This window comes from Semicossyphus pulcher, unplaced genomic scaffold (assembly GCF_022749685.1).
Source record: "Semicossyphus pulcher isolate SPU_LCO1_2020_fin unplaced genomic scaffold, fSemPul1.0.p SCAF_2, whole genome shotgun sequence".
Classification (NCBI taxonomy): domain Eukaryota; kingdom Metazoa; phylum Chordata; class Actinopteri; order Labriformes; family Labridae; genus Semicossyphus; species Semicossyphus pulcher.
Window position 1 is genome coordinate 13160874 of NW_027211693.1, and position 15703 is coordinate 13176576.

Genomic DNA, 15703 nt, shown 5'->3' on the forward strand with positions numbered 1-15703 from the left:
TGACCTATGTAAGTCTCTGGAAGGTTTTGTGTCCTTCCAGTTCACAGTCACCATTCTCTTGGCAATCAACAAAAAGTACCCCTGATCTGTGTTTTGTATATACCTTTAGGTACAAGTCCCAGCTAAATATTTAATATTGTTACAAACCCTTTATTTTGGTGATAAAGCTCTGGCTCTGAAAGCACTTCCGGTTCACCAGTCGAGGAGGAATTGTCCTTCCGGGTCAAACCTGCTTCGAACTTCATAAACCATAACAGAAACCTGGTGCGTTCAAGTCGGATATTACCTGATGTATTGTCAGTATTAATATTTCTAATTAACCGAGTCTAAGCTAACGCTAACTTCATTCAGACATGGCCGGTTTACCACCCGGGGACCCTCAGCTGGTCTCAATGATCGTGAATCATTTAAAAACACAGGGTCTCTTCGACCAGTTTAGGAGGGACTGCCTGGCAGACGTTGATACAAAGGTAACGACCGAAAACGTCAAAAAAACTACATGAAAACTGCATGTATTTAGCGAATAACGGTTTAACTGATGTTTACACATAATTTTTCGTTGAGTCAGTGTTCATCATTTCTCCGTGACTTCTATAATCCGACAAAATGCCGATATTACCATAAAACATTGCTAAAAACAAACAAACAAGGAAATATGCATGTTTATGTGTTATATAAATGATGCATAGATAACTATATATTCCTTTGATTTGCTAAAAAGGCAACAATAGCAAAACAGAAGCATTAAGAAAACCTTTTTGTGACTCACGTCGGACAACTGATCTGAAGCTAGTTTCAACAAATCATCTTATAATGAATTAAATTAAATTAAAAGAATGTATGCCATCTACTTAAACAGATGTACCGAATGGGAGGTATTTACTAAACATAGGGATGGGCGATATGGCCAAAATGCTTTATCACGATATAGGATTTTTCATATCTCGATAACGATATAAATCACAATAAATCACGTTTTCTGGTAATTTAACAAATAATTAGTGTATATGAAATAACCACATGTTAAGGCCTATTTTTGGATAATCCTGTGTGAATTAAATACTTGACAAATAAAAAGTTCTGAGTTTCCGTTTTCGCTTGGGCTGAGACACGTTAATGTCCATGTTAATAAACAGCGGCTCCCTCTATGATTCACTCCAGGTTCACTCCCACGTACAAGGATTACAATGTGAAGCATTGTCAAAATGACTAAAAATTGCTTCATATTGCCCAGCCCTAAGTAAACATGCAAAAAACCCTAGCGAGTGCTCATAAAATTAGTCATTTAATAGATAAAAACACACAGTTTCACCAAATAGTAGATCTTTTTTTTTACCGGTGAAAACATAAATGTCCTAATGTTGTGTGTTTTTGTCTTGCAGCCAGCGTATTTGAACCTGAAACAAAGAGTGGACAATTTTGTCTCCAACCACCTTTCAAACCACACATGGAGCCCTCACTTGAACAAGAACCAGCTGAGAAACAACATCAGACAACTAGTGTTACAGTAAGTGGGAATGTCGCAATATCTCTTTTGTTCAGCAGAAGATGGTATGTTCTGCACTTTTTCAACTGAAGAAAAATGGCTGTATTTAAGAGTTAATTCTAACTGTTTGTGTTAGATCTGGGATGCTGGAGCAGGGAGTGGACAGGATTGTGGCCCAGGTTGTGGATCCCAAAATCAACCATATTTTCAGGCCGCAGGTTGAGCGAGTGGTCCGTGAGTTTCTGTCACCTGACAGCTGCTCTGAGGAACCGCCTCCACCACTGCCTTTAACAGAGACAAAACCAGACAGCAGTATCCTTGAGCAAGGTACTCTGCATTTTATCCCTTTGTACATGTTTTAAAAAGTGATATTTATGTTGCACGATTTTGACCACAGAAGGACTTAATTATTTTCCCTCTGTGGTCCCCTTGTAGGGACAGCCTGCAGTCAACTGCTTGAACCTGGTATCTACTAAACTGCAGATAACAGCCATATTCTTGTTTTGATGTCTGATATTTTTTTACAATTAGAAGGAAGATTGTCAAATTTGGTGAAACATGCTTTTTTACGTCTCTCATCCTTCTCTCAGATATACAACGAATAAGGGTTTTTCCCACAATCTTGAACTTTTGCTAAAAAGTTTTAATCTGCCTAAAATTTTGTTCCTTTGTTATAAGCTTTATTCTGTTTATTTTAGGCTCTCTTGAAATACATAAAAGAGTTATACAGTCAGGTTAAAAAGTTACTCTCCGAGGCAGCAGAACAAACATAAAACGTCTGGCATACACTTACATACTTAACATGTGATATTACATTTACAGCCTCGTCGTCTGCTCCAGCCACGAGTGATGCCATGTCTATCCTGGACACCATAACTTCCCTCAACCAGGAGGCCAGCGTCAGGGCCAGCTCCAGCACAGATAAAGGCCGTAAAGCTCCAGATGATAGCATGCAGCTGATGGAGGAGGGCGAGCAGGACATGAGTGGTGTTGAGGAAGGAGACAGCAACCAAGACAGGAAGACACCTGAAGAGGAAGAGGAGTCGACGTTGGAGGTCCAGGCGTTAGAGCTGAAGACAGAGGACACTCAGGAGGAGATGGATCTGAGGAAAGAAGGGTTAATTGAGGAGGTGAAGATGGAAGAGGAGGAGTCCGGAGCTCAGGAGCCGACAGAGGACGAGAGAAATAAAGCTCCGAGCAAAACAAGCGGAAAACCAACAGAGGAGAAACAGGATGATGATCTGCTGAAGTCGTCGAGTCAGGCCAAGCAGAAAGCCAGAGAGAGGATAAAGGAAGGTGAGCTGCTGTAACCTGCATGCAAAAAAGAATCGTCATGACCAAAAGTGAAAGCCAATTTTTTTTCAAATCACTCAAGTCAATTTTAATCTCTAGGTTTTGGGCCATTAGTTGGAAAAGTAAAAGAAAACACAGATATTTATCTATTTATCTTTTCCTGAGTAACAGTTTATCTTGGTTATAAAAACAGAGCATGTGTGTAAGACGCATAAATGTTCTAAAACCACAATGCTGACTTTATACGTTTGTAGTTATTTTATAATAGATATAGAATTAAAAAATATATAATTAGGTTTGAAAACTGACGCGTCTTTGCCATGCAGAATACTTCCTGGAGGACTCCGACCTGGACGGCCTGAGTGACATCACAGTGAGCTCCGTCCACACCAGTGACCTGTCGTCATTCGAGGGCGAGAGTGAGGATGAGGAGCTGCTGTCTGACTCCTCTGAAGAGGGCGAGCTCCCTTCAGATGGTCTCAACCTTTGTTTCCTGCTGCAGTTTTTAAACCACAGAATGTTACCACAGATGTTTTAATTTTGAGGTCTACTCGTTCTGTTGGATTGTAAAGTTCTCCTGTGCGTTTGTCTTTGACCAGATGAAGAGAGCGCAGAAAAGAAACAAGGTGATGCAGGAGAAGAAGACCGCAAACCTCGTCGCAAAGCCTATGTTCACAAGCCCTTCCTGTACTCCCGTTACTATAGCGACTCAGATGATGAAATCACAGTGGAGGAACGCCGGAGATCTGCGGTGAGTGAGCTAGTGTTAATGTTTCCTGAGACTTAACAGACGTTTATTTACAAAAAAATCTTCGAGATTTTTACTTGAAGTAAAACCATTGATCACACTGTAAAATCTTTTACATGTGAAAAAACATACACTGAAAATGTTACTTAAATAAAAGTATGTAAATATCATATACTTAAACTATTAAGAATAGAAGAACTAAAGGTACCCTGTAACAGTATTTTATTATTTCTGATATTCATGTAAAACCAGGATTTAACAGATGTAGTTGGTTGGGTTGGAGCTGATTTTGGACCGTTTTATGTGTGACAGTAACTAATAATTATTTTTTCATTTTAATTAATCAGCTCAGATAGTAATAATATCCGTTAAATAGACTCCAATAGATTTTTTGGTATGTAAAAATGATGTCACATTTACCCAAAGCCGTCTCACCAGTGGCACCCTAACAATTCTTCTTTTCTCCTTTCAATGGTACACAAGTCAAAACGATTAGAAATAACTTTTAATTATTAAAATAACTAAAGGAAATCTTTTATTTCTTTTGCTCTTGGTTTTAATGATTGGTTTCGTTCACTGTTGTCTTTCTCTCGTGCTCTGCTGTCTCCTCACAGGCGAAGGACAAAGAGGATCGGCTGCTCAAGAGACAACAGAACCGAGAGCGAATGGAAGACAAGCGGAAACAGAAAGCGCTGCAGGCCGAAGAACAAGGTGTTTCTTTTTCTCACTGCTTTTCCCTCACTTCCCACTGCACAAAGAGTGGGGACATGTCACATGACATTTGGCCAAGTACAACAACTAAAAGTTTTACAAAAAGGTTACACTAGTATAAGTTTACATATAAACATGTACTACTCTCTCATCAGTCAATCTGTTTTAGCCTGAGTTTCTACAAGAACTTTGGGTTGCATGGTAGAAGGCCGAGAGCTGTGTGTGTTCATGATTGTTAGTTAATTGTGTCTAAATGTGAAGTCAGACTCATGTTCGTCTGTTCCCATCATAAATAGCTTTTTGTTTGTTATTAACCACCTTTTTTCCTGCACAGATCACAGAAAACAAAAGAGTGGCGATTCCGCGGGGCTCGATGGCCCCAGGGCTAAAGAAGCTCGCAAAGAAAGGAAAGTTCTGGAGAAGAAAATGGCTCTCAGCAGGAAGAGGAAGCTAGACTCAAGGTAGGAAATGGGATGCTCATGCTGATGCTGAACAAAACAAATAGTTTAGATATGCAGAATATATTTAATTGTAAATGCTTTGATCCCTCAGGAAAGAGGCGGATGTGTCCAGTAAAAAGAAAGGAGATTCAGAAGGATTCAAGAAAGTGGTATGTTACAGCCTTTCATGAAATAGACAGGTTTCATTATTATGTTTCTGAGTCTTAACAACATGTTTTATCTCAAAATTAGGAAGTGAAACCTTTAGCCTCAAAGACAACACAACCAAAGTTGTTAAGGAATCTGTCAGAGTCGGCATCATCTGACGAGAGGCACAGAAGGACGAGCGGGAGCATTTCTGAAGACTCCAGTGACGCCAAAAAGCTGACGGACAAGTCACGAACGCACTCCTTCATCCTGGAGTTGGAGCAAGGTTCCCAAGAGGCCCTCAGACAACGCTCTGTTGGGAAATTTGATCGCTTCTCCCGCAAAGAACTCTCTAAAGAACGCAAAGAGAAAGAGCGCAGCTTGTCAGATGAACGCGCCAAGCCCAAACAAAAGCAGGAGAAAAAATCGGAGCATCAGGCAGACGAGTCTCAGCAGAAGGAAGGTACCGCTGTTAAAGTTTCTTCTGAAGAGAAAGGAGAGAAGAAGCCTAAGATTAAAAGTGAGAAGAAAACTGCAGCAACCGCAAGAGAAGGAAAGCCGAATGTGTCTGAAGGTCAGGTGGAAGAGGGGCCTAAAGATGCTCCTGTCAAGAAGGCGAAAGCTGCATCTGTGGAGGCTGTCAAAGCAGAGAAAGACAAAGACAAAATCAGGGAAAAGGAGAAAGATAAGAGCAAAGAAAAGGAGAAAGCCAAAGGAGAAAAAACTTCAGCTAAAAGCGATTTCAAGCAGCTGCTCCGCCCTGATTCTGCCGGTTCTTCTGAGGATCGTTCTGACATGGAGCCCGGGTCCGACAAGAAGAAGGATAAACACTCCAAGGACGTGCTGAAAAGGTCGAGGAGCCACACCGAGGACCGGCCGGGAGACAAACCCAAATCTAAAGACGGCGAGAAGGAAAAGACTAAAGGTGATCAAGACAGCCAGAAGTCAAACAAGTCCAGCTCCGAAAGTGACAAAGATCCAAAAAAGGTCAAGCCAACAGAAAAAGGAAAAATCTTGGAAAAATCAAAATCAAAATCCAAAGAGGAAACAAAAGCTGTGTTGGCATTAAAGACGGACAACAAAGCTCAGAGTTCAGAAGTCAAAAGTAAAGGAGGTGCAGATGTCAGCAAACCTGAGAAGAAAAAAGAGGGAAATGCAAAGGAGCAGCGGAAAGCTTCAGAGGAACCCGTCCACGAGAAATCAGAAAGTAAGAGTGCGAAGAAAAAACTGGAGAAGAAAGAAAAAGTCCCAGAAAAGAAAGAGGACAGCAGGGAGGAGAAGAAAGCACCCAGAGAAGACAAACTGGAAAAGTCGGATAAGTCGTCAAAGTCTTCAGTTTCCTCCCTGAGCCTCGATGCAGAGGAGCCTCCAAAGAAACGCTCTCTTCTCCAAGACACCAGCACGGACTCCGATCCCGTCACCACCACCGTCACCACCTCCTTCTCAGACGATACCTGCGATGCGTTAAGCGACATCACACCTGAGCCGCCCGAGGGGGAGACGGAGTCGCGTCTCAGCGAGATTCCAGCTGTGCCGGCGGAGGCCGACGCCCTGCTGACTCTCATGGACTTGTGCACCTCTGCAGAGGCGAGACTTCCGCCTGAGAGCGTCCGGGAGGAGGTGACGCCCGAGAGTCAGGACGCTGATATGAAGATGAAAGAAGCAGCTCTGACTCTGCTTTCCATGGATCCTGACAGCACAGTGTCCTCCACGTTAATTTGCCAAGACGCCAGGGAAGAGCCAGTGGCTGCACCACAACCGATGGAAACCGCTGCAGCTGAACAAGAAGAGCAGCAGCTTTCAGTGGACGTGCAAACAGCTGCTGGAACTGAGTTTACAGCCACCGAGCCGTCACCAGCTGCATCTCAGGAAACTGTGGAGCTTAAAAAACAAGACACAGGTAAATTGATTGCAAAATGTGTGTATATTTAGCTGCCTAAACCAGAATGTTCCTTAAATGGAAATCTGCATCTCTCTTGTAGATTTGTCTGAAACTCCAGAGAAAGAAATGCACGAGGTGAGGGTTGAAATGCCCGAGTCGTTGGCTCCACAGGTAATAAAACAAACATTACATTTGCACGAAGCCTTTTTAGACTGTTTTGCTACTTCCTGTCAGCTTTTTAAAAAATCTAAAATATTTTTAAAACGTATGAAAATAATTTTTCTGTTCTCTTCATAGGAGGAAGAAACAACCTCTAATGAAGTTCAGGCTCCTTTAATTGAGGATGAAGCCAAACATGCAGAAAACGCTCCGGAAACACAGCCAGCAGCTGAGGAAGAAGGTACACTTGCCTGTTTTAAACTCAAACAGTGCTCTGTGTGTTCTGTTCTTTGTAATAGTTATTATTTGTGATTTCCAATGTGAACCTCATGGATACTTTCTGCCATATTGAAGCAGCTGATGCCGTTGTGTCTGGGACAGAAGAGTTCAGAGAAGCCACAGAAGAAAGCCCCGCTGCAGTTGCTTCTGATTCCAATGAACAAGCCTCCAGTAAACAAGGTGAGTGCCTAAAATATTCTTGTTTAATTGAACAAAATTATTTTTCTTTGCCTGATTATTAACTTTAGCATCTCTTAAATGTTTTAGAGCAAACTGAGGCGGGTGTTGCAGACACAAAGGCCAGCCCTAAGGTAAGGAGTCATACGTGATTTACTCACTAACAAGGTTGTTTGAATGTTCACATAAGACTAAAATCCAAAGTCATCTCTTTTAAACAAAAGGCAGAGGAAGTGGTACCTGATGACAACCAGGCCACGATGGAAGTAGACAATAGTAAGTATTTATTTCTTTTAAATTAGACATTAAAATCTTTCTGAAAACTATAAATATATTATAAGATATGTATTGTAACCATCAGATGAAGCTGAGAGGAAGACTGAGGAGGAAGAAAATGTTGCAATAAAGACGAGTGATACTCAAACTGTAAGTGTTCACACCATATAAAAAGATGGACGACATGACAGCTCCCTTAAAGTGAAGCCAAAACATTTTGAGCGCCCCCTGCTGACTGGCTGCAGTATAGGTCATAAAGCCCGCCTCCTCCATGTTAACAGATGGGACATGAGTCAAACTATAAAATCAAAATACACGTTAAAAACATGTTTCTCAGACATGGTTTCTGTCATTATAGCTATTATCATGCTGATTTATGTCCAAGGGTTCATTTTTCTGACATGTTTACTTTTAATTAGTTATTTGATGCTGTAAAAAGGATGATTGACAGCTCTGTTGACAAATACGCCTCCTGCAGCCGATCAGTTCCTGATTAACAGAGTAGAGGAGGAACAGTGAGAGGAGACTAAACAATCACTACAGTCATTGAAGTTTACATATCTGTGAACGTCTGCTTCAGACCAACACAAGAAGCTGCTTTGCTGTTAAACACGCAGACGTGCGGGATATATTAAGTGTGTGTTTTGGTTAGCGGAAGTGGCTACGGCGGCTCCACCCGCCGATCTTTACTGCGCAGACTCTGGCTCCAAATGACGTCATCATCGAAAGATGGAAGTGCCCGTCATGGGGGCTGTTTTGGCTTCAATTTCATACAATGAGAGCAGATGGAGACGCGTCGTCCATCTTTATATACAGTCATTGGTTCAGCCTCAGTCGGGCTCACTTATGCTTGTTCAGATGTACATGACTTGAACACCTACACCATGTAATTTTTTTATTTTCCATATGTTTATATTTTATTTGCCTTTTTTTCCTATAAATGACGTTCAGGTGGAATCAACCGTCCCGGAGCAGACTGAAGAGATGAGAGAGGGGGGACCTGAGAGACCTCAGAGTCTGGTCAAACAAATCAGTGAGTCGAACTCTTCATGTGTCATTAAGCGCTGAACTGAACCTTCAGGAAGCTAAACTTGTAATGAAAACTGATTTTCATGTTACATTTTGCCTCCTCCACTGTCTGCCCTCCTGCAGTTAATCTCAGTCTGTGCTATTTGTTTGTATTTTCCAGGTAACGTTTCCAGCACAGACAGCCAGGAAGATGAGAAAGGGTCAGACTTCTCAGAAAAGGTAACACCAAACTGTTTGTTTTAAATTCTGCTCTAATATTTAAATACATGTCGGTGTTTATGCTGTCTTTGCTTACATTCTTTTGTCCTGCAGGAAGAGAAGACAGAGGGGAGAGGAAGACGTAAACGGAAGCTGTCCACACAAAAAGTTGCAGCAGTGAAAGAATCTGGTATAATTATTTTCTTCATCAAATTTCAGACGTTATAAGAGTTTGTTTGTAGCCATTCTGTGTAATAATGTGCCCTTAACCTTTCTCCTTAACTTATCAGGTGATGAGAAGGATGAAAAGGAAAGTACAGAGCAACCATCCGCAGAGGTAAGTACATTTTTCATCACCTTTCACATCATTTGCAACAGCAGTTTCTGTGTGTGCTTCCTCTTCGTTTTACTTTTTTTTTTAATTCCAGGAATCTGATCAGGGGAAGGTAGTGGAGGTCATAACACCACGCAGGGGTCGATCATCCAAAACCACAGAGGAGGCAGAGAAGGACCAACCTAAAGAAGCTGAGAAACCAGAGACTCCGAGCCGCGGGGGGAGGCGTTCAGGAGTTGCAGCCAAAGAAGCTGCTGCGGGTAAGATTGTCCCTCTTTGAAAGTAGGCAACGAGGATGTTGGTAAAGTCTGAAAAGTGTTTGTGATTGGCCGAGGGAGTGAGGGCCGTTTATTTAAGCCTGAAAAACGTGTTGTGTCCTAATCGTCAGGATATTATTGACCATAGCTGGCTTATTGTCCTGCTATCAGTCATATTATATCAGGCCTTAGAGAAATAATTTAAGATGTTTAAGGTTTTAGATTCATTGTGTGTTATAATGAAGATGCTTTCCTCCTCTAACCCAGCCCATAAGAAGACGTAGGTTGATGAGTGTTTTTATTTTTTAACTGCAGATGATGAGAAGAAGGATGAGGATAAAGACAAAGAGAGCACAGATGGAAGTTTAACAAGAAAACCAGCAGAGCTCAATGAGGTACGTTAACAGGCTCATGTGATATTGTGAGTTGTTCACCGTGACACACATGCCCACAATGAATAATATTTTGTAGAGGACACAAGCACTGAGTGTACACACTGTACCTTCTTTAACAATGTTGTTCTTCTCTGTAGATAACTGAAGAGGAAAGTGGACCAAAGACAACTAGCCAGAGAGGAAGCCAGGTGAATCTGCCGTCACCTGTTGCTGAAGACACTGAAGCTGCAGGAGGCTCTGACTCAAAAGAGTCCACAGACACACGTAAGTTAATTATTGTATATGCATTTAGTCTCCTTTTTCTTTAAACAAATGAATGTATTCCCGTGTGTTACGTTCCCCGAAGATGGTAAGGGGATGAGGGGGGTAACAATAAAATAAAACCCAGGAAAAAGAAGGGAGGAGCAAAGTATCAGCAAATTTAAAGGCATTTATTTATAAACTGAGGCAAACTTAGAACACAAAACAAACTTCTATCAAAAACAAACAAGAGAAGCCGATCTTTCTTTCCATATTCAAAGATCACACTTACAAACAGCAAAATAACACTAAACAAACACTAAGACCTCGAAGAAAAACACCCTCCTCCCACAGAGAGTAAGCACAGGTCAGTGACGTCTCAGTTTATCAATACTGCGGTATTTCATAATTCAGCCCCAGGGCCTGTTTAATACCAGGTCTCGGTACCCATCCCTAGTCTCACACGCTCACAGCTAATTGTCCCACTGTCACTGGCTGCCTCCTCTCTGCTGCTCTTTATTCTCTTCCTTGAACACCAGGTGAGCTTGAAGACCAGCTCCATGTTTTAAGACATGAAATAATAAATTGTGTCTGATACGTTTTTTTCTGCAAAATACGTTTAATTACCTGTAATAATCCTCACAAAGAGAGAGAGTAACACAAGCACACACAGCACTTCAGCACCATGCCATTGTGCTTGTGTAAAAGCACAATATAAATGGTGAATAATATTACAGTATGGAGAGCTTTGGCTGTGGATCTGCCCACATTACCAGCTTAGAGAACAAGTGAGCCAAACCTCACCAGCTAAAATGTGCAGTTCATAGAACGATGTTGTGAGTTAGACAAGTTTTATTTTGCTCTCATCGCTGTTAAAAGGCTGTAAAATAGTATGAGTGAGTCATTTGGTAATTATAGTTAACATGATGGAAAGCTGGGTGTTTCTGGATGGTCCTTTAGGTGTCAATACGATCCTCAAAAAGGCTGCAGGTATTTTAGCTTCTCCAGGACATGCTGAATTTTCTCTGTTGGATGCCGTTATGTTTTAGTTTTACTGCCTGTCAAACGAATCACTTTTCCAAATCGTTCGTCTCCTCGGCAATTACATTGCTAAATGCTCCTTTTTTATATTTCTTATAGAGTTTATCCTTTTATCAAGACGGATCCTTTTTATTGCTTTATCAAGTTTGTCTATTTGTATACAAACTGCTCCAAATCAGTTGACCACAGAGGGATTCATAAAGTTGTTTTGAATTCTGAATTTAAATTTTGGGATACATAAGTAAGTAATATTTCCATTCCAGGTGCACCAGCAGTGAAGAGGAAGAGGTCAGAGGAAATGGAGGATTCTGTGGAGGTGAGAAATAAAACAGTCACAGCTTCCTGGTTTGTCATTTCTCTATCTAGATCTGTATTCACGTCTGTGTTTGTATTTCCTCATTTCTATTCAAATGATGTTTCTACAGGAAAGAGGAGAGGAGGAAGAGGAGGCAAAGGATGGCAGTCAACAGGAACAAAGTGAGCAAGAACCTGACAAAGACAGTGGTGAGAAAACACACAGGCACACTTTGAACATTTATAGAAGTTCCTGCACACTTTATCTTAAACTTGCGCTCCATAAACTGATTGTAGAGACAAAATATTTTTTGAGTAAGGAAGAAAAATGATCATAATAGTCTCTGTTTTTAATATTGATCTTTTCCCAGGTCCTTCCCCGTCCGTGAGCCCGGCAGAAGCTCAGGAGGAAGTCAAAGAGGAGACGTGCAGCGAGAAGAAACCAGATGATGTGTGTTGACAGTAAAGATAAATAAGAAACAAGTTCTGTGTGTTGTGAATGTAAATGTCTGTGTAAAGACCCAAACACAATTAACTGTAGATGTGACTTAGGCTCTGTACACCAAGCATCAAAATTTTAAGTCTCTTCAGACTCATTTGTTGTTTTCTTTCCAGCTTGAAGACGAGACGCTGCAAGAGGACCAAGAGGCGACTCCAAAGAGACCCGGCCGGAGGGGACGGCCGCCAAAGGCAGCAGCGGCAGCAGCCACAGAGGATTCAGGTGAGAGAGTGCAAAGCCTGAAACACTTAAATAAAGTAGTAAGCCTTGTTTATATTGTATTGATTATTGATCCAAAGAAGCTTTACAATGCTCTTAGGGAAGTACAAAGGGAATATAGTGAAAGATAAGACTGACTTAGCACATATTGCAGATTCAGGTTGGTCCTTCCTCTGGCTAAGTCCTGTTTTTAGCTCCAGCAAATTTATTCGGGAAACAGATGAATGGATTGTGGATGTTAAACCTCCCTCCTACAGACAAAAAGGACAAAAAGGCAGACGATAGTGAGCAGAATGATGAAGAAGACGAGGAGGATGGAGAGAGAGACGAGGACGGAAAAGGAACCGCGACCAGAGCGACCACAAGGGCAGCCTCTCGTCTGGAGGCTGAAAGGTACTTTAACAGATCTTGGACCGAGATGAATGATAAAAGCAACAATAATACGATATGAAACGTAGATGTGGAAGTGACAGCGATCAAATTTCAGGACCCACAACTCAAAATTAATTAGAATTTAAAGTTGTAAATAAGATTTACATTAACAAACTGCAAAAAGTCATAAGATTTAGTAAGAACCAGTTGAATCTGACAAACATGGTTGATCACAGAACACGTCACAAGAACAGATGAATAATTAATATTGCAGCTAACGTGTCAGTGCAGCGGCAGGTGTAAAACAGCGTATCATCCTCTGTCTGAGTGCTGAAAAGAGCCTCTGAATGTTTACACTCTGAAGCAGGCATCATGGCTGTCACATCCAATTAAATGAAAGCAGGGAAAGATTTAACACCAAAGCAACAACTGTTGTTTCATATTTGTTTTTATTACTCCTCAGAAACAAGCCAAGCAAACCCTCCACCCGGGCGAGCCGACAGAGCGGTAAAGAGGAGGCCGCAGCTGGCACGCGGTGAGTTTGTCTCATTGATGGTTCAGCAGAACGAACGAGCTCAAAGGGGAATCCGACCCAAACCGACCGCTCGGTCGCTGCTCAGTGAAAGAGAACATTTTACCAAAAGCTTTCCTGGAATCTCAAAATATGTTGGAGGTATTAACCCCAAAATAAAAACAACAAATCATTTTGCTTGGACGAAGCTGTTTTAAAGGAAGGTACATTAAACATGTGGGATTAGACTGCAGGTACAGGATCAATGTGAATAATTAGAAAGCATGAAAAAATCAGGGTGTCCGCAGGTTTTTAAATATTCGTAAAAATCGTACATTTCAATGATCGTATTTACTACTTTTAATAACTAGTTCCCTTTTCCATCATGGACTTTATGCACTCTTTAATTAAAGTGCATAAACTACTTCTTACTACTACTGTATGATGAGTCTCAGCTCACAAGCACACTAAGTTTATGAAGGCTTTGGTTCCCTATAAGGTGGAGTCTGAGGTTCCTTATCTATCTGTTGTTTTTTTACTACTACATACAGTATTTACTCTTTGGGGATTCAGATATTTACAAGATCAATTCATCCATCCATTATCCACACCGCTTATCCTGTTCAGGGTCACAGGGGGGCTGGAGCCTATCCCGGCCATCATTGGGTGAGAGGCGGGGTACACCCTGGACTGATCACCCGTCAATCACAGGGCTTAATTCTGCCTTTAAGTATTTTCTGAGAGGATTTTATTTTGAAAACTCAACTGAAATTCCTCTTAACAAAAGTCTTAGAGCGTCTTTTAATAATCTGTCTCATGAACGTGTTTTTCTTGTGTCCCTCTGTGCTCTTGGTTGTTGCAACACTTCTCATGAATAACTCGTGAATTAACAAAGACAAATTTTCACAGCGCCTACACCCGACACTTGAGAGAAACGGACTGACACTTGCTCCTTGTTTCCTTCCCGCAGTGGGACGAGGGGCCAGGCAGCAATGGCGGTAGCGAAGGGGGGCCGCAAAAGGGAGGCCAGCCCCCCTGCTGTGCGCACGCGGGCCGGACAGAAATCAGAGGAGCCCCCGTCCAAGAGAGCCAAACGCTAAAACCTCAGACGGCGAGATGTTTTTCTCTGCACTCCAAGTTCAAGTCAGTTTTGTTGTCGGGGGCCAAAGAGCCTCTGCAGTCGGTCGGTTTTGCACGTAAATCTGTTTCTGCTTCAATGAGCGTAGGTACTGAAAAGCTCTGGTTAGTATTACACGCTCTCCTCTGATAGTAGAGTGTAAACCTGAGGATCTGTGTATGAACCCCCCCAGAATACCTTCTACTGCACTACGCCCATATGGTTTGGATCATCATTCCTCCGTTTATTCAGCAATGCCCTGTGAATCTGAGTGTTTCAGGCCAGTCAGAGGCCTAATGTGCAGCTTTGAGATAAAGAGGGTGATCTGAAGTGAGGCCAGGGTGACGTCTAACACGGTTTCACCTCCGCAGACTTCACTGTTACACAATCAGACGGTATCTTGTGCAGAGAATTCACTGTGAAACATTCACTGTGAATTTTAATGTTCATTCTGTGAATGAAAAAAAAAACAATTTTTAAGTTTTTGCTTTTATACTTGATACTTGGAAGGTCAGGGACGTTTTTTTTCTATTTTTATTGACATTATAGCAGTATTAGGCAGAGCCATTTAAAACATGTGCATCAACAGTTTCTCTATAAACTGTATCCTCCTCAAAACGACACCTGCTGCAGACACCGAACGTCCTTACTTGAAATGGTCATGTAGTTATTTGTACTGTTTTAGAATGAACTGTATATGAATATAACAGTGTTAGATATGTTCCCTTCCTGTCAATGCAAAGGATTTTTTTCATCAATGTAAAAAAACACTGAATATTGCTTCATTTTTTCTTTGTTTCCAGCAAATATAAACCACTTCAGGATCTCATTTCTCTTTCTTTGCAACAAATGCAGACGCAGCACGAGAAGCAATCTTTTTTTCCTTCTTACTTACTTCTTCTTTTGAACATAATACACTTAAATAATAGCTTAGATTCGCTTTTCCCCCCCAAAAAAATAGCTTTACAACACCTGATGAAAATCTAAACTGTGCTGCTTCCGTCTTCCCAAACGTTTAGATTCTGTCATCTCTGTTTATGAGAAGAAAAACCGGAGCACAGTTCAGAATATACAGTTTTATTTTCATTAATTCGCCCTTATTATGTCTCAAACGTTATCTCCTCTGTGTGTCCTAAATGGATGTGCTGTCTGTAAGGTGTAAATAGCCAAAGGCATCGACCAATCGCCTCGGAGCGGAGACGAGGAGAGGACATTCCTGCCTGTTAATGGAGGATAAAACTGACAAACTCAGAATGAAATATTCCACCATCACACGTTGGGAGGCTTTAATCGCTGCACCCACCTGAACTGACTGCATCCAAAAAAGCAAAGAGGGAGGTTGCAGAGTTTTCCAACCATTCCTGCGGATTGCTAAATTTGATTCCTTAAAGGTGCACCTCTCCCAGGTATTTCCTGGTGCTGCAATCCAAGCCTTAAAATATTATCCCAGCAGCTCTTATTTAATGGTTTGGATCAGCTTTCATTCAGCCACTCGGTCTGGCAGACGAACAGCGCTCCTTTCACTCACTGATGCCATTGGAGCGACTTGAGACGTCATTTTATTATAGTCGTTTGCATTGTAGTCAAAAATGATTATTT

The 15703-nt window shown here is 41.5% G+C and overlaps 1 protein-coding gene across 2 annotated transcripts; it reads left to right on the forward strand.

Moving 5' to 3' along the window:
* Positions 1–258: 258 nt before the first annotated feature.
* bod1l1 (biorientation of chromosomes in cell division 1-like 1) lies at positions 259–14918 on the forward strand. Of its 2 annotated transcripts, none has more exons than XM_069670336.1 (30): positions 259–470; positions 1383–1507; positions 1623–1813; positions 2309–2782; positions 3106–3255; positions 3379–3530; positions 4142–4238; positions 4573–4699; positions 4791–4848; positions 4931–6725; positions 6808–6878; positions 7005–7107; positions 7221–7325; positions 7413–7456; positions 7547–7598; positions 7684–7748; positions 8550–8631; positions 8788–8846; positions 8940–9015; positions 9116–9162; positions 9254–9419; positions 9732–9811; positions 9949–10075; positions 11356–11408; positions 11518–11596; positions 11758–11837; positions 12002–12107; positions 12362–12497; positions 12940–13011; positions 13958–14918. In XM_069670336.1, the coding sequence occupies exons 1-30, from the start codon at positions 354–356 to the stop codon at positions 14085–14087; spliced, it is 5019 nt and encodes a 1672-aa protein (XP_069526437.1). In that variant the 5' UTR covers positions 259–353; the 3' UTR covers positions 14088–14918. The 2 variants fall into 2 exon arrangements, with proteins under 2 accessions (XP_069526437.1, XP_069526438.1); XM_069670337.1 differs by having other exon boundaries at positions 7224–7325.
* The last annotated feature ends 785 nt before the right edge of the window (positions 14919–15703 follow it).

Excerpts from the sequence above, each read along its gene's own strand:
- bod1l1 (XM_069670336.1), top strand. The coding sequence starts at position 354 with ATGGCCGGTTTACCACCCGGGGACCCTCAGCTGGTCTCAATGATCGTG. Across the intron at positions 1,814-2,308 it reads CAGCAGTATCCTTGAGCAAG|CCTCGTCGTCTGCTCCAGCC; the intron begins GTACTCTGCATT and ends TTACATTTACAG. Across the intron at positions 6,726-6,807 it reads GCTTAAAAAACAAGACACAG|ATTTGTCTGAAACTCCAGAG; the intron begins GTAAATTGATTG and ends TCTCTCTTGTAG.